A 23,161-nucleotide genomic window follows, 5' to 3' on the forward strand; every position below is an offset into this window, starting at 1 on the left:
GTGTGCGTGCGTGTGCGGGTGTGTCCGTCCGTGTACAGCTAATCTCTGGCACCGTTGGCCAATGACTAACCTCTGCCCAAATTCTTCAGAACGGCTTATTACGGTTATTGCGCCAACATGAGGCCAATTTTTGCTAAATACATTTCATTGCATTACTTGTACACATTTTATCCATGCATCACGCAAATCGATATACACTATCGCTATAGTCATGTGATCAACACGGATCTGTCCCATTTCCCATATTCCATCCCGATTGGCTAAGATTACCTTCCAAAGCTTGCAGGATTGGTCCGTTTCAAACAAAATGCCACAAATCATACCGTGACATTTTGCACACACCTTCCCACTAGGCCGAGGACGAAATGCCACATACAATATTTCAATTCCTTGGCCAATTCCTGTGTTTACCTATAACTGCACCTATTTGTGTACAACTTGTATGCATTGCATACTCCCTAGAGCAGGGGTGGGCAACTTTGACGATGGAGAGGGCCACTATATTTCCACACTCACTCCCTAGGGCCATATATTGCTGTCGTAGCAAAAATAGCCGATTTTTGCTATATTCAAATTGAAATCTTGAATAATTCTTTGCTATTTTTGAATTGGAATCCTGAAAATTAACATTTTTATGTAATTTCAAATGCCTTTAATTATACTTGTGTTGAGCAATGAGCTACTAATTTAGACTGAAGTAATTAAAGCGGGTCATGTTTGCATGTTGTGGAATTGTAAACAGCTGAAACCAATAATATATCAGTATTCTGACATTAACCTGAGGGCCACATTAAGTGAAGGTGGGGGCCGCATGTGGCCCCCGGGCCGCCAGTTGCCCACCCCTGCCCTAGAGGCCAAGGAAAAACCTTTGCCCTGCATTTTTCACAACTGCCTGCGCCACTATGAGGCCGATTTTTGCAAAACACATTTCTTAATATTACTTGCACAGATTTTATCCATACATCACACAAATCAGTATACACTATCTCTATAGTCAAGAAATGTTTTATTAATTATAATAAATATAAATTAATCAATTCACATAGTAATTATGATTTCCCTCACTATCCCTCCTGGCACTATTTTGTCTGCTATAGTATTAGTGTCTGCTAAATGCCTACATTGTAAATTGAAACAGATGATTCCCATTGGGAATTAACCCAAAGGCTTTTCAATCGACCATTCACACAATGCTTCACCGGCTTACTGAAATGAAAACTAAGTGAAAGTGCTTCTCTCAATGCAGGGGTCAGGGAGGGCAGTGGTGCTTGAAATTGACCCTTATGAAAGCATGCAAAACGTGAACTGGTTGTATTACCTATCTATGGCAGTAGTGCCTGGGTTTCCTAGGCTACTATGGCAGTGTTTGTCAACACAAATGCCCTCCATTTATTTTTCACTGGTGAAGGGAGGAAAGGTGGATGTGGAGTGGTTGATAATGATGTTTGTGGGCATACAGATGAGTCTAGAGGAGATACACTTTTGTGCAAACTGGTACACACACACACACACACACACACACACACACACACACACACACACACACACACACACACACACACCACACACACACACACACACACTTTACACATATTACTTTAATCATTTTATAGTTTAAAGTCATCATACGCAAAGTGTAAAGTTTGTACAAAAATTTACAAAATGACTTACTTTATACTTGTTTCACTTCAAACTATCATATCTTTATCGTTTTCCACAGTGTGGTTATAAGTATGTCAACATTTCACTCACATACTGTGTGTTGTGCACAATATTGTACTGTTTATTGTTTATTACATTTATTTCAAATTAATTAAACTTTTTTTTAAAAGCTCAACCAAGGTGTGTGCAACAACACACAACCATGCCTCATTTGCCAATGAAAAAATAGTAATACACAATCTCTGATTGGCTGAGCGACGCCACCGACGCACACAGCCGAAAACTACTTGCGCGCTAATAACCAGTAGTATCGGTACCACAACCAAACTCACTCCAAATGGTGTGCGCCTGAGTGTATACACTGTATATGCTGTACTGTATAGTATGTTATGGTTACTCTGGCTTGGGTTGCAAATTGTTCTTTTTGGGTTGGAAAAAGTTTTCAACGATGGCCTCAACCAAGTCATCCAGCTCCTGCTGCAACTGTGCCACATCACTGTTTCCAGGGCCAGCACAAAGCTCTGTGTAGTATTTGATCTTTGGCTCGGTGCCACTGGTTCTCATGGTGGCCACACCCCCGTTGGAGAAGGAAAATGTTATCATCTGACTGGAACTGGAGGTGGGGAGAAGCGCCTTGTTGTTGGATTGGCTGCTGTCATAGCCCGTGGTGAGGTCTCGTACGGCAGTGACGGAAAAGCGCCCACACTCAGTCGGGTAGGAACCCTTCTTGTCACCGTGGTTACGGAGGCGCTCAAACAAACTGTGTATCACCTCCTGGTCATGGCAGATGAAATAGGAGTTCTTCGTGATGTGGTAGCCATACTCTTCATAGATGGCAGTTAGTTGCTGGGAGAGGCTTGTGTTTGTAGTGGCCAGATAAGAAGTCATCTCTCCTGCTATGGCTGCAGCACTCACTCCATCTTTGTCCAGTACAGAGGTACTGCACATATATCCTATGGCCTCCTCAAAAGCAAACAACACAGTCTTTCCCTGGTCCAGCAGGTCTTTGGCTCTGTTTCCCAGCCACTTGAACCCCGTCAGTGTTTCGTCAAAGTGGAAGCCCTCCTTCAGAGCCATGGCTCGTATTATCTTGGATGAGACAACGCTTGCCAGCATGTAGACATTGTTAATAGAAGCAGAATCTGGGTTTTGTTGTTTCCAACAGTGGAACAGCCACCAGCCCATCAAGGCTCCCAACTCATTACCACTGAACACACGCCACTGTCCACTACTCTTCTCAGCGATGGCTAGACGGTCAGCGTCTGGGTCATTAGCAAGCACCACGGTGGCCCCTTTCCGCTCTGCCAGAGAAAAGGATAGAGCCAAAACACCCTCTCCTTCCTCAGGGTTGGGGTATTTGACCGTTGGGAACTCTGGGTCGGGGTCCTTCTGCTCCTCTACAGCATATGGAGGATGAAGGTTGAATGCATTGAATGCCGACTGTACAAATGAATGGCCCACCCCGTGCACAGATGTGTGCACAATCTTCACCTCTGAAGCCTTGTTAATCTCCCTGTGGTGACAGTGTATCTGGATGGCTGTGAAATATTGCGTGTGGATGTCCTGGTAAGGGTCACGGAGCAGGGGGCTCTTCAGGGCCCTCTCTGCATTCCAGGATTCAGGCCACGGCTCCAGGTTCTTCTCTATGGCATTGGAAATGCCGTTGTCATGTGGGGGGATGATCTGGGCACCGTTTTCCCAGTACACTTTATACCCGTTGTCCTGTTTGGGGTTGTGTGATGCAGTAACCATGATTCCAGCACAGAGACCCAGGCGGGACACTGCGAAAGGCACAAAGGGCGTAGGTACAACGTCAGAGAAGACGTGGACAGGCACCCCTTGATTGATGAAGACGGCTGCTGCCAGGTTAGCAAAATGCTTGCTGCTGCCCCCGCTCTCAGGGTGGGCCCGGGCATCATAGCCAATCACCACCCCTCGTTCTTTCAGGTTGTCAAAGCACTGCTCTAGGTAACGACAAAAGCCCTGTGTGGTCTGGATTATGGTGAGGTTGTTCATACGGGATATGCCCGGGCCCATGGCTGCCCTCAGACCTGCTGTGCCAAACTCCATCCTGGAAGAGAAACATTTTCTCAGCTCTGCCACTGCCCCTTTCTTTACCAGGTCTTCTACCAGAGTCACTGTTTTGGGATGTTTGTCGAATTCCAGCCACTGCTTGATGGCTTGGTCCAAGCTGATGTCACCAGTCGTAGACACATCAATTATCACCTTTACTTTTTCCATGCTTTGTTCCAAAGACTAACTTGTAGTGAATATTGCAGGCACTGGTCACTTATACAGCAGCACAAACAAATGCCCAAATATGGATACCATATCTTGGTATCATTATGGCAGTCACACACGCACGCATGCACAGCTGCTACTTGTTAATGCAGTACCCATTATTACCAGTAAGACGCCTGAGGGCGAGAAGCAACCTCCTAAAGGGCGAGGTCGCGTGCACGCATCCGCCTGGGTGACAGCAGACTGCTGGGCGAGCGCTGGCGCTTTGGCATGGAGGGTCGGATTAACATATGGAATGAATTCTGTACTGGCCATATATGGAGCGTGTCTTGAGTGTACAGGGTTTGATGAGGTCAGATCAACATATGGAATGTTAGAACAGGTCAGCTCCATATACGTATGGAGATCTAAGGGTGGCAATGGGGACAATAGGGACTTTAAGCAAGTTTTCAGGACGGCTCCGCTAGGCGGAAGTACAGGAGCTGTGACGCAATTGCCGTAGCTGTCAAAATCGTTAAGCAAACAGCCGTCGGCGACGGCGACATTGGTTCCCATGGTGACGCGTCTATAATGCAGCATGTGTCAAACTTTTTTTTAAACACCCCGTCACCCCATCAGCTAACTTGCCGATATTGCTTAATTCTTATATGCGCTGGACATGATCAGCAGTGGAAAGAGGAAGGTGCTGGAGAAATCTGTGTTATTCTAAAACCGTTTTAATAAACATGGTTATTATGACATATGGTATTAGTGTTATTTCTTCATTCAGAGCATGCCACACAACACATTACACAGCATAAGAGAGGTGATGGAGCAATCGGTGTAAATGTATGACAGCTATAATTTCAATAAACATGGTTATGACATGGCAGTGGCGGAAGGTTCCTATAACGTCAGTGGGTGCCCACCCGCCCCGCAACCCCCCGCGCCGCCGCAGCGGGGGAAAAACTGTTTTTTTTGGTACTTTATTTACAGTTTGCTAATAAACACAGTGGTGCGCTTTCAGTTCACAACGAACACATTACATTGTTTCAGCATCTTGTTTCAACATTTCAGCATGATCAATGATCAGTAAAGAATTAAATTGTTTCAGCCATAAGCGGCGGGTGGATTTTACCTTTAGGTAGGCTAGAATTGCGTGGGACGACGACGACGATGCAGATTTATTTCCCCCAGATGGTCTAACAATGTCATGATTTGACCAATTTATTACCAATCTCGTACACCATTGCTCACGAAAGCAAGATCCTTGACCCAATTACAGCCACTGCATCTTACATTTTAATTAAAGTAAAAGTAGTCTGAGGAAAAGGAACAGTTCTGTTCCCCGGACACTGTTTTGGGATATTTTGGCTGAGAGATTACCCGGCGTTGTTGCTGCCCCTCCGCTCCCTCTCGGCTCATGGCTCTTTACAGACGGGCCGACGGTACACAGACAGCAGCCTCTCCGCTGACCGTGTCAGTGTAGTGTTGCCATCAATTTTTGTCGATTGAGCAACATTCAATGTCATTTCCGGTGGGGACGTCATCCAAAGTGGTCCCCCTCCATTTTAGCGGATGGGAGCAAAATTCCGTGAATAACTCTTGGTCTAAATCAATCCGTCCAATTCTAACCAAAGATTATGTTTTTGACGGCCCATCGCGGTCCCGTCGCTTGTCGTGTTGTTGTCGATCCCCTCGGGGGTGTTTTGGCTACATCTAACTACTTCAAGCTACTTCCAAAATGGCGCGGAGCAACCTTGAAATAGGCCCTGTAGAAACAAATCGCTGGGCGTCCTGATTTAATGTTTACAAATACCCCCAGGCGTTCTAGGTGTTAACTGTTATAATTATACTACCCCAATCCAACCCTTTGATGCCGAGTGCCAAGCATAGGATGTGCATAAATAAGAAATCATTACATTACTTATAAAGTGTGGTTGTCTACACGTTCACCCTGCTTCCTAGTGTCTATAAGTCCCTTTTCGAGGTAGCATGGCAATGTAACCGTCATTCAGAAGTTGTATTCAGTTTGTTTGACATGCATGAAATACATAATTTCCACTTTCCAAATATCCACATTTAATATTCCTATTTGGTAAAATCCTTATTTACTGTTTACATGTTAATACATGTTTTAAAACACAGGCTTGCATGCTGTATCAAATCTAGTTTTCTAGATGTACCCCCTCTGTGGTTGACTATAGAATAGCCATAAATGACATGTCTGTCTCTGGTACACTTTTTCTCTAACTTCTTAGATTGGAAGGTCCACTGTGCAGAGGTTATTGAGATTTCTGACGGCACATTGCTGTGCTGCAAATTCATCCAGGAGGAGGCTATGACTGCAAACTCTGGTCTCCCCCAAAGTGGGAGGAAAGAGATGGGCCACCAGGAATGGATATATTGATGTGTAAAACCCACCGAGTCAGAGAGATCAGTATATAGACGAAAATATGCTTTGGTTGAAGAACCATGTTGGTGCTAACCTCGCATCACCAGTCTTTCCACCTCGGAGGACATGACGTAACGACCGGATCATAAACCTGAAAAGGAATGCTGCCCAGGCTAGGTTGGTGCTAGCCTGGTAAACCCATCCCTCTTGAAACATTTCATTCACCCCTCCCTCCCATTCAGAATGATTTTATTTCAAGGGGGAAGGGTTTACCAGGCTAGGTTGGTGCCACAATCTAGGGGCCATGGTATACACAGTAGGTAACATAATCCTTTGTATCTAATACCAGAACGTTCGCCTCAATACACAGTCGCCCTGGGCGCAATTCCGGCGAACTCTGAACGATCTCACTTTCTACCTGCATGGTATTCCTATAAACGTAACCTCAGTAAACTATAAACCTATAACCTTATTCTTAACCTTAACCTCAGTAAAACGTGTGTGTGTGTGTGTGTGTGTGTGTGTGTGTGTGTGTGTGTGTGTGTGTGTGTGTGTGTGTGTGTGTGTGTGTGTGTGTGTGTGTGTGTGTGTGTGTGTGTGTGTGTGTGTGTGTGTGTGTGTGTGTGTGTGTGTGTGTGCGCGCGCGCGTGCGATTAGTCTCTGTCTGAAAAGAAAATTCACCAAGTAATCACATTATTCTTTGTCTGTGCTTTGTTCATAAACACCTGACAAACATGATGTCACTTGGAGGCCAGAGGAGTTGAGGGAGAGAGTTGTTGGCTTTCAAATGAACAAAAGCCTATGATTAGATCCCATGTAATTAGATTCCAGGCATCTAGACAACCACTTGGCGCATGGTGTTATGTAAGAGATGTTATGGAAATCTTTGTAAAGTTCTTGGGAGTCGGATAGACAGTTCGTCTAGCAAAATAATATATGCTGGCAGATCACAACGGGGGAGGATCAGCTCCTAACGTCCCAGTATTATGATAATTTGACATTGATCATACTGTAGAGTGTAGAATGAAAATGGGCATACTAACCCCTTTTAACATTTGTAGGCAGTAGAAAATCACTGGTTTTGAAAAGATTGCAATAATGATCTACCACCATCCAATTGATTTCCATCCCCTCTACTCGTGGCAAAGTTTTGCCCCCCGGCCGGGGATCAAACCCCAACCTCCCAGTCTCTGGGCGGACACTAACCACAAGGCCATTGAGTTGGCCATAATGTGATCCTAATGTCGAAGGCATAAATAACCTCTTGTCTTCAGCCTAGAGAACATATTGTACAAAATGTGTAATGGGGTAGTATTTGTGAGTTTCACCAGGAGGGTGAACACTCTATCCTTCCCAGTTCCGCACCTTATTAACAGGTGCCCCGACCAACCTGTAGGAGTCACTAATGCATTATGCAGTAGCCTGCTTCAGCCTGTGTGATTGCTTTTGTAGAGGGGCGGGCTGCCGACTTAAACAGCCGGTGGATCGTATTGGTTCACCAATCTGTGCACCCACCCCCGCCCCCTCCTCCTTCCCTCCCCTCCCCGCTAGAACACAGCGGGGAACACTGATGTCACCAAATTTGGAGCGACGCCTCTCTGTTATTGGTTAGCAAAATACAAGGTTCACTCCCACTCCTATATTCCACTTTTCCTGACTCGTTTTTTTTCTTCTGAAAATGTAGGCCTTTAGCAGACGCTCTTATTCTTAGACGCTCTTATTCAGAGCGACATACAAGTGCGAGGTCGGATTTTGCAGAGTAAGCATAGAAACGTACATACCTCATTGTCCGCTGCAGTTCATTGGTGCGACCGGTCTCCACGGCCGCCCTATTGGTAGAGGATCCACACTGTTCCACTGTGTGGCTCCTATTAAGTAAATTATCCTTTGTCAACTTTACTTTTAAAAGCAGGATGGCTCACATTTCCTACACTGGTTCTGGTGGTTTGTACCTCATTTACCCGAGTAAAACATTTCTTTAAAAATCACACTCATGTGAAGTGAGGGCTGCATCACTTCTAAAGTGCCCTAAACAAACATTAAAAAGTCCATATAGACCCAAGTCTGTTTTCCGAAAACCAGTTAAAAATATATAGGAACCATACTGTATACCATATACTGTGTGATCTTATGAACCATGGTCTATCTGCCCATGGTAACCCTGGATTCCACTGGGAGCCAAGTGATCTCTCTGAACTGGTTCCTACCTACAGCATATGGGATTGAATATTCCTTCAGCACCTACTGAGAATAGGGGTACTATATTTGGATAATGTGCTTGCATATTAATTCATACCACTTGCAGTTACATAACCTCCTCCTTGAGCATGCATAATTGAAATGGCACTACTATACAACATTGACAACAACAATGAAAATGTTTTAAACAGTACACTCAGCTCCTTATATTTAGTAGCATCATGATTGAATATGATTTGTATGCATCCATATTCAAACAAGCTGTAGTTTGTCTTGACTGGCTGCCCTCGTAATCTGGCCTTCACGCTGTATTTGTTTATTGGTACCTTCCCCCGCTCAATCAACACCAATAGTACTGCAGGAGAGACAGGTGTGAAACAGTCATACTAAACACAATTCACAATCAACAGAAATGCTGTTAAAACCCAGGCACCATCTTTGTGTCCTTTTATAATTCATTGTTGGTACAAATGATAAAATAAGAATAACATGCAACACTAATGACCTCCAAGCTGGCTTGCTGTAAAATGGAAGCAGCTGGGTAGTGTATATGCCTGTTTGTTCCTCTTTAGTCACAGTAGTCACAGTTTTAGTAGATGAAATCAACACGAAAGTGTACTCTTTGGAGCGCAGATCTCCACCAGGCCAAAACGTTTTGTAAATGTGCTCTCTAGAGGCCTATCAACATGCCATTCCAATGTTGGTATTATTGTGTTGTGTTGCGTTGCGTTGTTGCATTGCATTCATGATATGTTTTTTATAAGAAATAGGCCCGCACACATTTGTAAATGTATTTGAAAATGGTATGTATCAAAACACTGTTTGATGGTCATTGTCACATGATGCATGAGACATTTGTGTCTAAATTGGTGAGAATAAGTCACATTTTGGGCAGACCCTGTTCATGATTTGTGGCAATTTTTGCAAAACCTGCACCTCCTGCAAAATTTGGAAGCCAATCGTAGCCAATCAGAAATAAACAAATCAGCCCTGCAATTTTACTCATATGGATATGAAGCATAAAATGATGGTGGAAAAAGTAGCCTATTCATTTATCCAAAGAGTAATACATAAATCTTCTCCAAACACATGCAGGCATTATCAAATGTAACTCAATATCCTATACACAGATTCACATACCTGACAGAATGGCAGATTGATTTGTTTATTTTTGGAACACAGTTCTTATATGACGCAATCTCAGATTTCCCTTTGGTATTACTATTTCATACTTCGGTGACCCAGGGATAGCGTGGGATAGAGTGACATCAGGGCGATTCAAGAAAATCTTGTCAGGCAGAAATGGGTGTGACCTACTGTATATTGGGAGTTGTGTCATGTTCCGAAGATTGTATGACAGGAGTCAGGAGTCAAGAGTGAATGGCCACATTTTGAAGAGGCCTGTTATTGCGTCACCATGAGGCTGATTTTAAACATTTGGGGTGGAGGTTACAGATGCACGGGCAGGTGCAAAAACATAATCCTCGTCCTCGGCCGTTCTGGCCTGGCTGAGATAATAATTTCAATAAAAGTACAGAAGTTAAATTTGGCTGAAGAATAACATAATAACTTTTATTATTCACAGTTTCAGAAGAAAACACATACAACACAGATCTTTTTTGAATTGTCAAAACAAGCCATTTAGTTACATTCCACCTTGAACGATACATGGCATGATACAAGACAAACCTCAGTGACAACATACTTGGGTCCAGTAATTTGTTCTCAATAAACACAACACTGGTCATAAATAACAACAAAAATGACAGCATGCACATTCATCACTCACTGTTTGCACAGGTTTTACAATAGACATTTACCTGGCCACCACAACCATACAGCTAAATGTATAAAGGTCCACTTATTAAAAGCATTATTTTCATCATTGCCCAGTGTAATGCACCAGAATAATAACAGAAATGCCCCCCCCCCCCCCCCCTCCACACAAACGATCTATGACACAAAAATCACACCCGTGTGAAGTGAGGGGCGCTCTTATCATCATACATCATCATGACGTAAAATAGACACTAAGCCGATTTGCTCAGACACTATGACGTAAAATTCTCCATGCATTGTCAATGGGAATTTACATTGTGTAGGACGAAAGCTGAATATAGGAAGGGCTAGCGCCCCTCCAAAAAAAGAAACTGGAAAAGTGAGAAGTGATATACAGTTACAAATAGTACAACACAATGTTCGGTTTCAAATGAAACAAGGAAAATGAAATACTAAGTAAGTTCAAAATGTAGCACTTCCTGGTGGCCTGTTAGTATCTAAGGCAGTATTTCCATATGAAATAAGACTATAACGCATCATGTCAATAGTAGGCCTATAATGTTTGTCACATCTCCAAAGACCAGTAATAACTCACTCCAACAACAATTCATCCAATGCTTTACCGGTAAATTAAACTTCTGTAATGTACATTTAAAAGAGTCCTCAGGAGACCTGCATTATTTTGTTCAGACAATATTGTGACTACCTTCCTTCTGTATGTCAGTGTGTTGGCATGGGTTTTCCTTTTGCTGCTCTCTGCAGTATCTTATCTATTGACGGGTCCCACCCGTCACCAGATTGACATTGTATTGTCCGTGGCTCTGCCTGGCCAGCCACCGTGAGCCACGCACGTTTTATGTTGCTGCTGTTAATGCCTGGCAGCCTGTGATTGTTAGACTGCATTGTGTATTTTGGTATGGTCTTTTGAGACTTCATTGTGTTTCTTTTGTTCCTATATCAAACACTTGTGGGTTGCTTTTCAATATAGCTGTCCTTTACTAGAAGTGTACAATCTATGCTGTGAAGTTGTGCCCTTGAGAAAACATGATTTGAAGCTGCTTCAGTTCAGTTTTTAACTCAAGGGCACTCTGTTTCTTCCATTTAATACAAGTATAAATAAAAACGGCATAAAAAATCTATGGTATTTTCAAGGATGCAAATTGAATACACACATATATACCCAGATAGGTTTCAGGGGAGTTTTAGCTGCAACCTTTTGGTGTTAAGAGGTATACACCAAAAGGTAGGAAACAGCAAACTAACACATTCCATTAAGGTCACGTACCAGCACTTGTCTATAATACATTATGGGTAGAGAAATGGAGTAACAATACAACGTTCATTACGGTTGAGGCCACTTGTGTATTTAAGAAAAGGATGGAATAAATTACACAATGACATTATAAATTCTAAGAGTTAATTAGAAGAGTGATTTATAATATATTTATCACTATGATGGTATTTAGTCCATAGTCCATAGTCTATAAATGTCCATAATCTTAATTTACATGCAGTGGAATTCACTCAGTCAAAATAGGTAGCTGAATTTAACGTTTGTGTTTGGCAGACACCCTGAGCTGTGGATTTAGATGTGCGCAACTTCCAAACAAGAAATGACAGTCGGCTTACAAATAATAATACAACAAGGCAACCTAGAGGTAGTGCTGTATTCAAGACCACGTAAAGCGAGACACGGTCAACAACAAAACTGGTTGGGGAGGGTGGCCCAGTTTTCCATTACAGAGACAGAAGTCTGAAATACTGCTGTTGGAAAAGCTCATGATTAGGTATAGCAAGTCATAAGAGTGTCAAACACCTTACTATTGCTATAATAAGGAGAGAATTAGGCTTTCTACAAATCTACATACTTTTGGAAATAATACTACACCACCTGTATTTAGGGTCAAAGACTTTAAGGATCTATTCCCTAATCATATTTATAGTCATGAATAAAGCCAGTAATTGTTTTATTGTCATTCATATAAATGTTTGCCATAAAATCTCATTCAGTGTAACATTAAGCTTTTATATTCAATTAAATAAATTCAATAAAAGGAATGAAAATACACCCGCACACTGTGTATCTGCTCGGTACATAAGTATTTTCTTAATTGCGACGTTTCGGTCCCTCCGGACCTTCTTGGTCTAGAGCAGATACAGTTGGGTGCCACCGATATTGTCCCTTATCATTTGACCCATTTAGGCCTGACCTCAAAATTTTAAAAAATCCTTCTAAATCCTCCAGTTTTCTGAAATAAATATTTTCACGATTTTTCAAAAATAGCAGACCTACAAGCTCGTAGTGCGCCACTATGAGCTTGTAGATCTGCTATTTTTCAATAGCTAAATTATAACATAATGTTTAAAACACCAAAAGGGGTTTTGCGCAGATCACGCAAACCTCAGCAAAAAGAAAAGGACAATATCGATGGCCTCCAACTGTACACAGTGTGCGGGTGTATTTTCATTCCTTTCATTGATGTCCATTGGCCTACGCACCTGTGCATACGCCTGACTTCTAGGTGTGCGGAAGCTTTTTCCTACAATATTAGATTAAACAAAATGACTTTTTTCACAAGTGTCATTGCTTAAACTGTCAGAAATTGTATTACTTAGGAAAACTTACTTAAAAATAACTAAAGTTAAATATTATTGCTGCTAGTCCCCAATAGTTTTCCAATAGTTCCAATAGTTTGTGGAATCATTGTTCTTGTTGAATAAATGACATTTAATTAATTTTGTGGGCTTTAGTGAATACGTCATTCAGAGTAACAAAATGTCATTCGATTAGATTTTTGCTTTATATTCAGTGTAGCCATTTACATTATAAAGTGGTCTTATAATACCTTAAAATGCCATAGTTTAAAAATGACAACATTACAGTTATCAGTGTTTATACAACAATTACATATATTTCCTTCCAAATAGTTTTTTACTTAAATGTTGTAAACTAGTTAAAACAAGGTATAACAAAGCTATTGTCATGAAACCTTTGTTGCACTGAATGAAAAAAGTATTATGCACATTTTACATAAACATCCAGTTTCTTGGCCCCATATGTGCAGCTTTAGCTATAATGCTTTAGCTATAAAGAGCATCCTTACTTTTCATATGCATTTTATATTTTAAAGTATGTTTTCTGCATTGCACTGAATGAAACGTTCTTGTTTCAAAGATTACTAGAGGGAGAAAGGGTGAAATAATCAAATACCTCAGAAACTTTAGTAGGTCTCCTTTGTTATGACACACGTTACATGCTTTAAAGTTCCCTTTTCCCTTGTGAATGACATGGATTAAGCAAGTTCTTCAAAAAATATTTTCTGGATACAACATATTTCCCATTTATTTATATGTTGCCGTAAACACTAGCACGATATGGTCCACTTATGTTTTAGGATGAATTTCATCATACTCATTAATATTTTAGCCCGGACAGTGATACATATTTTCATGGGTCTTTGACCCATTACAGTATACGTGTGTATAAGAAAAATAATTGTGTGCCTAAATTACTCATATAATTAAGTAATTATTCAAGTACTGATGTAATTAATACAATAATAAATCTGAGAATGAACTTTATTGACAGTAAATCTCTTAAAGGGGCATTCCACTCATTTTCAACATTTTACTATGTCATTAATATACCTTAGAGCTGTTGTGTGAAATAATAAAAAAGTCCCCCCATTCTGTGTTTCCTAGAACTGTAAGTATCAAAAAAATCATTAACATGGTGAAACACATCTTGATGACATCATCAAGATGTGTTTCACCATGTTAATGATTTTTTTCAGATCTCCAGTTCTAGGAAACACAGAATGGGGGGACCTTTTTATTATTTCCACACAACGGCTCTAAGGTATATTAATGACATAGTAAAATGTTGAAAATTTGTGGAATGCCCCTTTAAAACTGCAATAGCCAACTATGGAGAAATGCGCAGAAAGAAAATCACGAGTGGTTTTGGTCCAAGACTGAGTCAAGACAGAGTACAATTGCATGCGAGATCAAGATGGGACCGAAACCATTAACTAATTCGGCACCTAGATCGCCTTTTGGCTTATGGTTTTTAGAATCGTAATATCTCGGATTCTTCTTTTTGGGTCAAAACAAGCTTAATCTGCGCCTCATTTCTCTAAACGATATGATCCTCGGTTACAAAACGTATGTTTTGGGTGAATTAAATAATAATCGTGGCACCCGTTACATAGCGAAAATTCACTTTTCTGATTTCTCGGTTTTCGAGTGAAACTATTAAATGACGATGGATGGGGTCCTGAGACACCACCAGATGGCGCTGTTGGCGGTAAATGGTTAAAATGTGGTCTAGAGACCAGACTACAGCTCTACCTCTGGTGAGAGAATGAATGATATACAACACTGTTTCTCAACGTCTGGTCAGGGGCCCACAACTCTTGAGGGTGTACAAATGGACAACATTTGTATGTGTTCGTTTAACTCTGACAATGTGACCTCTTCTCCTCCTCTCACAGACATTTTTTTTAAAGAGAAGTTACAACAGCATAACTTGATTCTATGAAGTACAAATAGAAATTTTGCATAATTATACATGAATGTACAATATGCTAAAGTATTGCTGCTGCCAAAGAGTCCCATAAATCTAGCGTCGTTGTAGCTTTAAAGGGGAATACCACTCATTTTAAACATTTTACTATGTCATTAATATACCTTAGAGCTGTGAAAATAATAAAAAAAAGTCCCCCCATTCTGTGTTTCCTAGAACTGGAGGTATGAAATAAATCATTAACATTGTGAATCACATCTTGATGACATCATCAAGAATGTGATTCACAATGTTTCACACATATTTCCACACAACAGGTATAATAATGACATAGGAAAATTAGTGGTATTCCCCTTTAAGTAAACCATATTGTACCTTATGTGACAGATAACAAGATGGCAGGACATTATAACTTGTGATTCAGCTATGAAATGTCAGTACAGTAGTTGGTCATATAAAAGTAGAGCTGACTTAATTAATGATAGCTATTATTAAAACGTTGCACAACAGGTCACTATAGCTACTATTATGTACACACTGTATCTCTCACACAAAAAATTATCTGTGCAACTTTGCTGAAAGATAAAAGTTGAGCTGTATTCGGGATACATTTTTGGATACTAGCACAACTTGAGTTGTCTTCGTATAATCCATTACTGTACCAACAACTAGGAGTACTCTAATCTCATACTAAGTATAACTACGTAGGTGAAAGGGTTCGTTGAGGCAGTAGTACAGTACTCTATGTAAAGTATTAGGCCTACCCCCTTTGAGGCTATTTACCATTGAGGTAAAAGGTTAGTTGTAGACATTCAAATCTACTTAATCTACTATTCTTGGCATGGAAAAATATAGATTTTTGACTCCCTGGTAAGAAATGTTGAAGTCTTGTGGCAAAAAATGCAGAACATATGTCACATCGGATGCAGTGGTTTTCACTAAGAAACAAACACCCAGCGCCCATGTTGAGTAAATACCAATGTATGTGTGCCCATCTGTGCACCCATGGGTGTGTTGGCCTTAGCATGAGGTGTGGACATTCACTTTGCCATCTTACGTGGGGTGAGAAGTCAGAAAGCGATTGCGCCTTGGACCAGTTCAGACCTGGTCTTAAGTCAAGTCTAGTCTAAACGCAATCCCTTAGTGAGGCTCAGTCAGAATTTATCCACTTTTTAAAAGAGTGCATTAGATGGAGAATGGAGTTGGACAGACTCCCAAATAATTTGCGTCATTCACTTTAGCGCTATAATGTAGATCTTCTAAATAGGAGCCTTAGGTCCATTTCTGGCCCAGAGCAGTTTCTTCATCTTGAGCTTGGCTGTACAATATGGACAAGCTGAAACTGGATACAAACAACAGTGATTCACGGATTTCTGTCTAATGTGGGCCAAAATGGTATTCACAAACACAGTTACTTTTGCTGTCATAACTCACTACATTAACAATTTGATTCAAATTTCTAGCTTTCCATAAATTAGCAACAAAGCACAAAAACCAAAATCGTAAATACATAACATAGTAGGCCCTTAGAACCAACATAATTGATCAAACCAAAACAGTAGAGATTAAGAACCAAAACAAGTTTTGTTTGTGTATTTTTGTTTCACATTGCAACCACCATGTTCTGGGGTAGCAGTGGCTAAGGAGTTACAGTGTCCATCTTGGAATCAAGCATTTTCCGATTAGATATACCAAACTCCTTCTGGCTGCGCGGCGAAGTACCCTTGCTCCCGATGAGCAGGTTGGTGCCTTGCATGATCTCCTCGTGTGTGTGTGTGTGTGTGTGTGTGTGTGTGTGTGTGTGTGTGTGTGTGTGTGTGTGTGTGTGTGTGTGTGTGTGTGTGTGTGTGTGTGTGTGTGTGTGTGTGTGTGTGTGTGTGTGTGTGTGTGTGTGTGTGTGTGTGTGAATGACTGAAAGTGAAATACATCGTAAAGCTCTTTGAAGCATTGGAAAGTCTAGAAAGACAATTTATAAGCATAATTAAATTAGAGAGACTCGTTGTTGTTGAGTGGTGGAGGAGGTGACGGCTTGCTCCTCACACTCTTGCAGTCTGTGGCGGCTCGCGACGTCTCCGACACAAACAGCCGAGAGGACCAGACGGACGTGATGATGCGTTTGTACTCCGTCCTGAAGTTCCTGTTGAGAAGTCCATAGATGATGGCATTTAGACAGCTGTTGAAGTACGCCATGAAGTAGCTGACCACAAACAGCCACTCGGGAATGTGCGGCGCCACGCGATGCGGGTCTATGGCGACTGCCAAGCCAATCAGGTTCAGGGGAGCCCAGCAGATGGCAAAGAGCACAAAAACAACAAACATAGTGATGAAGTTCCTTAAGTCACTGGGCTTGAGGTGGGGACTTTCATCAATTTTCACTTTGCGGCGTACCTGGACAATATGAAGATAAGAGATAGAGGGAGATTAGACCGTAAATTATTCCACAAGATGTACATTACTCACAGTCACGTGTGCTCTCTCTCTCTCTTTCTGTGTGATCAAAAGTGCTGCAGCTCGCCTGGTTTTCAACCAGCCAGAATTCTCACATGTCACTCCCCTTCTCCGCTCCCTCCATTGGCTCCCGGTCGCTGCCCGCACAGAGTACAAAACTCTACTGGAATGACTGACCTGATTATCGTTATTATTACTGAGTATTATGATTATTATTATGTTATATCTTTAAGATAGAAAACTAATAATTTGTTCCAAATAATTTGGATGCAGAGGTAATACTTTTGGACAGATGTCTTAACCGTCTGCGTTGGAGTAGCTAAACGAAAAGCGCTCACATATAGTACACTTGTGTTGGACAGTACATGCAGCCACCCACCCACATGCATAACTGTAGAGTTAATTGTCCACAAAACAGCTTAATAAGCATTAAGCACGCCCACTTTGATAGGGTTTCTTTGTTGTGCTTTTTTTCCTCCCCCTTAAATGTCACATTAGATAAAGTAACACAACGTGTCACTTCGTGGTATAAGTATAATTAAGTTGGCCTATAATTAATACACAGTAATTTCTTTGTATATTCAAGTTATTTCTCATAATCTGCCCTATAAAGCAAACAGAAATTATTCATATGTGCCAATGTTTAATGCCCAAAACACAATTCAATCATTAATCGCAATTAATTGTCAATTTCTAAGTTGTAATTGTCACAGCCCTAGCATAAGATGCCATTCAATTACATTGTGGGGTGTAAAAACATACAGCACAAGCCCACCTGAATCACTAGCACCCAGATACGCAGGTAGCAGAAGGTCACCACGCCGATGGGGACCAGGAAGTGAATGACCACTACTGCCACCGTGTAGGAGCTGCTGACGGTCTGGGAGAAAGTGCAGGAGTAGACGCGAGGGTCGTAGCGCAGTGAGCCGACAAAGTAATTGGGGAGGATGGCCACTACCGTGAGCAACCAGATGAGGGCGACGAACACCAGGGTGTTGCGGTAGCTGTACAGGCGGCTGTAGGAGAAGGAGTGGCAGATGTAGCAGTAGCGGTTCACCGCGATCCCTGCGATGTTGAAGATGGAGCCGATGACGCTCAGCCCCATCAGGAAGCCGCTGATCTGTGGACAGAGATCGGACAGGTGAAACTCGTCACTGGTGAAACAAAATAGCTTGTTCAAAATGTGGATTGATTGATTGATTGATTGACATATCTGTCAAAAAGATCAAATACAATAAAGCTCAAGAGATTATATTGTCTCCACCGGGCCGAAGGCTTGGGGAGAGAGTATGTTTTGCACCCTGTCCGTCCGGCCGTGCGTCCATTCGTCCTTCCGTCTGTGAACGGCTAATCTCCGGCACCGTTGACTTGCTCGCAGTGTGCACAGACTCCCTGGATGCTAGAGCAGAACCTCTGCCACCAGGAGGACGATTTTTGTAAAACACATTTCTTGACAGTACACCTACAGATTTTGACCAAACATCAGGCAAATCGATACACTGTATCTCTATAGTCATTAAACGATACGGGTCTTTCAGATTTTTCATACTCCATCCGGATTGGCTAAGTTAGGCTTCCAAAGTTTGCAGGACTGCTCCGTTTTTAACAAAATGCCTTAAACTCTTAAAGCATCACAGCGTGCGATTTCCATGCAATTTTGCATGCAAATTCCCACTAGGACGAGGAACACGTGCCACACTTAAAGCTTTGTATGCACACTCCTTAGAGGCCAAGGAAAAATCTTTGCTCCGCTTATTTATTTATTTTTACATCTGCCCTTTATAGAACCGGAGGCCAACGTATGTAAAACATAACGTATTCTCCGCCCCAGGCCCCTCTGTTCTGTTCCATCCATTCTACACTCACAGCAGCCACCTATCTGTGGCTATCTGTTCTGTTATTGGATGGACCATCTCTTCGGGGTATTGAATTGAAACCATGACTACGCAGTCTGGGAGATGGGCCCTAAAAAAGCTGTGCCTTGTGGCGGACTTCAAAGGCATTCCTTTAAAGAGCCGCCGAAACTTTGATCTGTGTGCTAATATCCTGACCTAAAACGTAAACATAAAGTGCCTGCATGCGTGTGTTGAACTGATTAAACTGCCGAGACACTGAAGTGCATTTATATATCTGAAGCAACACATTAAATGGATTTACTTTATTTATATGATGGGCTAGATTGCCTGTCAAACAGGCAACAGCATATATGAGAAATACAACAGCATCAAAAAACATTACATGCAGGAGGAAAGTGAGGGATTGGAATATGCATGGCTGTCAGTAGGACAGTCCTGCCTGCTTGATTCCTCTGGACTTTCATCTAATGCGCGAGTGGAGGATTTGTTTTATTGCTTTATGTAGGTACGGTTTAAATAAAGTAGGCTATTATCTAAGTGTTGTTATGTTGTAGGTATGGATGTGTTATGAGTTAAAAAATAATCTAATAGTCCCCCCCCCCCCCCCCAACTGAGAGGTTTGCCAAAGGCATGCAGAAAAATGTAATAGTCGATAATAATACATTCACACAATATCCGGAGTACAAGACAACGATAAATAACAAAAACAGCATAGGTAATAGGTATATGGAACCTACAACTCAGCAAATGAATGGTTATAATTAGGTCCAGCTAAGTATTCTGTCAGCTCTTTAGGGTCTTGAAATTACTGCAGCTAATCGAGGTAGTATACGAGACACATGCTCATCTACACCCTCCCACATGACCAACTAAAGGAGGCATAATGACTAAATTGGGGTAATTGCATATTGCAATGGAAGAAAAGCCTAATGTCTGTAACAAGAGGTGCAGAGTCATCAATAAATCTACGCCCCCCCCTGAAACAGACCATCAAGCAGATAATGCAAATTGCTACGAAGCAATAACACAGTTAATACATCTGGCACTGGCCATATGAGAAGTGTTTTCTGTAAGAAGAAATGTATCAATGATGCCTGGTGACAAGCCAAACAGGACCTGGCAGTATGGGTAATCTATCTATTTGAGCGATCAGTGAGCCATTTATGAATTGAGAAACTACAACATTCTCTGTTGGTCATCATGACGCATAACAGTTTTGTTGGATACAAGCATTTAACCATTGTCACAAGTGGGTGAGACATGTGTAAAGTTCTACTAAAATATACAGTATATATATTTTTTCCAGCTTGAGGGATTCGTATAGAATCAATGTGTGTTTGTGTGTGTGTGTGTGTGTGTGACTGCGCAATAACGAATGTCTACAACTTTACCAACTTATTTTGTAAAGTAGCGGCTAGCCTACTAAAGCCTACCTACATTAAATAAACCTGGTAGGTTAATATGAGTAGCCTATACTGTCTACACAAACACACATACCACTTGTATCTGACTCCAGATCAGTGGTGCCGCCCGTCAGGATTCACAGCAAGTGCATACACAGCAAGTCCCCTCTGGAATTTGTCAATTTGCTTTATCTGGTGTGCGCTTGACACAAGTTTGCCTGCGCTAACATAGGTAGGGCCCAACACAGCACACAAGATGGGCTGTGGAGAGCATTTTCCTACTGCAACCACGTGTGTGTGTGTGTGTGTGTGTGTGTGTGTGTGTGTGTGTGTGTGTGTGTGTGTGTGTGTGTGTGTGTGTGTGTGTGTGTGTGTGTGTGTGTGTGTGTGTGTGTGTGTGTGTGTGTGTGTGTGTGTGTGTGTGTGTGTGTGTGTGTGTGTGTGTGTGTGTGTGTGTGTGTGTGTGTGTGTGTGTGGAATGATAGAATGATGGAGGTCATCTCACCATGCATTGTGTGTTCCCCAGTGACCATCCATCATGAAAGAGAGCATAGAGAACCAGAGGGTATGGGTAGAACGCTGCTACAAGGTCTGCAAATGCCAAGCTCACCACAAAGACGTTACCTGTGAGGAAGAGAGGGAGGGAGGCATGCTTTCCATTAGATAAGATTGTGAAGAGACGGAAAGGGAGGGCAGAAAGATGGGATCACATTGCAAGTGTAGCGTTCACTTGAATCACAGACAACACATTAACCAAGCTATACTGTACTGTATTGTGTGACAAACGAGCTCACAACATGCCATGATGTGTTGTGAGCTTGTAGATGGGCTATTCTTGCAATTTCTGAACCAAATTAGTAAAAATAAAAAAGATACATTTTAATCCCACGATTTTGCAACCCATTTTTTCACCCAGTGTCAATTATCTAATGTAATCCTACACTTCCTCTGCCAACCTGGGGGGGGGGGGCAGCGGACGATAAAAAATATTCTCAATTCATTTTGTACAGTTTGTACTGTATGTCATGTTGTGTCTTTAGTACTGTGTACTTGCACTGCTGTATTGTTTGTATTTTGTATGTATAGGACCCCCTCGAAAACGAGATGTGACATCTCAAGGGGCCATCCTCTCAATAAAGTTCAAAGTACATAGGCTATTTAAGAATAAATGGCAGACTGTAACTGTGTGATAATCTGCAAATAAAAATTAAGGAAAAAGAAAAAAAGAATAAATGGCAAAAGCCCAGGCCGGCATAGCGGTCTGGGCACCTAGGGCTCCATTTCCGTCACTGCTAAACTCCTTATCCCTAAAATTCTTTGCCTTTTTTTACTATTTTGCAAAACATTTTTGAATAGTTAAAATGGCCAGTCTACAAGCTCACAACGTGTCAATGTAGATTGACTAGTTGAACTATTCAAAAATGTTTTGCAAAATAGTTAAAAAAGGCAAAGAAGTTTAGGGATAAGGAGTTTAGCGGTGACGAAAATGGAGCCCCTATAGGCTGCTAATCCCGATCTTGACGACCTTTTCTGCGTTTCACTCCCCATCTCTCTCCCCCCATTTCCTGTCAATTTACTGTACACTATCAAATAAAGTAAGAAAAAGCCCCAAAAATACTATACAAAAAAAGAATGGCAAAAGAAAATGTGTGTATTTGTATCAAAAGTCCAATCTTAATTACTTACAGTCTAACATGCCGTATATGTACTTCATGTTATTCATCAAAGCCTGTTGAGTTGGTCTGTCTATCAGTCTGTATAACTATAAATCAGGTTTTACTTACATTTCCTGTGATTGTGATCATTGGACTTAACACACAATAAGAACAAAAATGTCTGCTAATCTGACATCACTCAGTTCCATAGGTAGATTGTATTTGTATAAATATATGGGGAAGTAAATGGATCTATCAGTTTTAAAATCCTTATTACTAGGGATTGTCTCCTCCAGAATGAGAAGGTCAAAATGTCTTTGTGCCCTCGATAGATTAACGCTGATTAAAAACTCATTCTTGACTCGGAGTTGAGTGTGTGTGTGTATTTGTGCATATCTGTGGGTGCGCGTGTGTGTGCATATATGTTATCATATAGAACTAAAATGGACAACTGTTAATTGCACGCACGCGCACACACACACGCACGCACGCACACCAAATTATTCCATGCAGAATTAAATCATTTTAAACGCATTAATTCTGCAAACTGTGAACATTTTACAGATGTCAAAAGCTGGACATGATGTGCTAAAGAGATTCGTTGTCCAATATCTAAAGAAATAATTGGATAAGTTCACACCATTGTGCAAATGTGAACTTCAATCAAACATTAATTTGGGAATACAAGGGATGGTGAGTCTACCCCAACCTTGCAGTGAGGCCGGCTCATTCATTTGAAGCTGAATAAATAATAAAAGGTAAGTAGCCAATAGAGACAGGAGCTTACATAATCTCCTGTTTCTGTAGCATACGGTTATTTGATATATGCCATATGATGTACATGAAGTACATCCCCTGGACATGATGCTAGTACAGTATGTCACAGGGACTGTATAGCCCCAATCCAACCCTTCTGAGTGACAAGCTGTTACAAAGTAACATATGAAGGGGGAGCAGACACCATGATCAAAATACGAGGATTTATTATAAAAGTATATATAATAAATCAGTCAAACGTA

General features: G+C 41.5%; 2 protein-coding genes across 2 annotated transcripts; both read right to left on the reverse strand.

The window, feature by feature from the left end:
• Positions 1 to 2,055: 2,055 nt before the first annotated feature.
• LOC306928800 (phosphopentomutase-like) lies at positions 2,056 to 3,903 on the reverse strand (the record flags this gene model as incomplete). Its single annotated transcript, XM_079509072.1, has 1 exon — positions 2,056 to 3,903. The coding sequence occupies one exon, from the start codon at positions 3,901 to 3,903 to the stop codon at positions 2,056 to 2,058; it is 1,848 nt and encodes a 615-aa protein (XP_079365198.1).
• A 12,764-nt stretch (positions 3,904 to 16,667) lies between these two features.
• LOC306928270 (melatonin receptor type 1B-B-like) lies at positions 16,668 to 22,396 on the reverse strand. Its single transcript, XM_079508249.1, has 4 exons — positions 22,272 to 22,396; positions 20,993 to 21,111; positions 18,004 to 18,348; positions 16,668 to 17,168 (listed from the first exon to the last, which is right to left on the reverse strand). The coding sequence occupies exons 2-4, from the start codon at positions 20,993 to 20,995 to the stop codon at positions 16,767 to 16,769; spliced, it is 750 nt and encodes a 249-aa protein (XP_079364375.1). The 5' UTR covers positions 20,996 to 21,111; positions 22,272 to 22,396; the 3' UTR covers positions 16,668 to 16,766.
• Between the last annotated feature and the right edge of the window lie 765 nt (positions 22,397 to 23,161).

This window comes from Electrona antarctica, assembly GCF_951216825.1.
Source record: "Electrona antarctica genome assembly, chromosome: 8".
Classification (NCBI taxonomy): domain Eukaryota; kingdom Metazoa; phylum Chordata; class Actinopteri; order Myctophiformes; family Myctophidae; genus Electrona; species Electrona antarctica.

Excerpts from the sequence above, each read along its gene's own strand:
- LOC306928270 (XM_079508249.1), bottom strand. Across the intron at positions 17,169-18,003 it reads TCTGGGTGCTAGTGATTCAG|GTACGCCGCAAAGTGAAAAT; the intron begins GTGGGCTTGTGC and ends CATATTGTCCAG.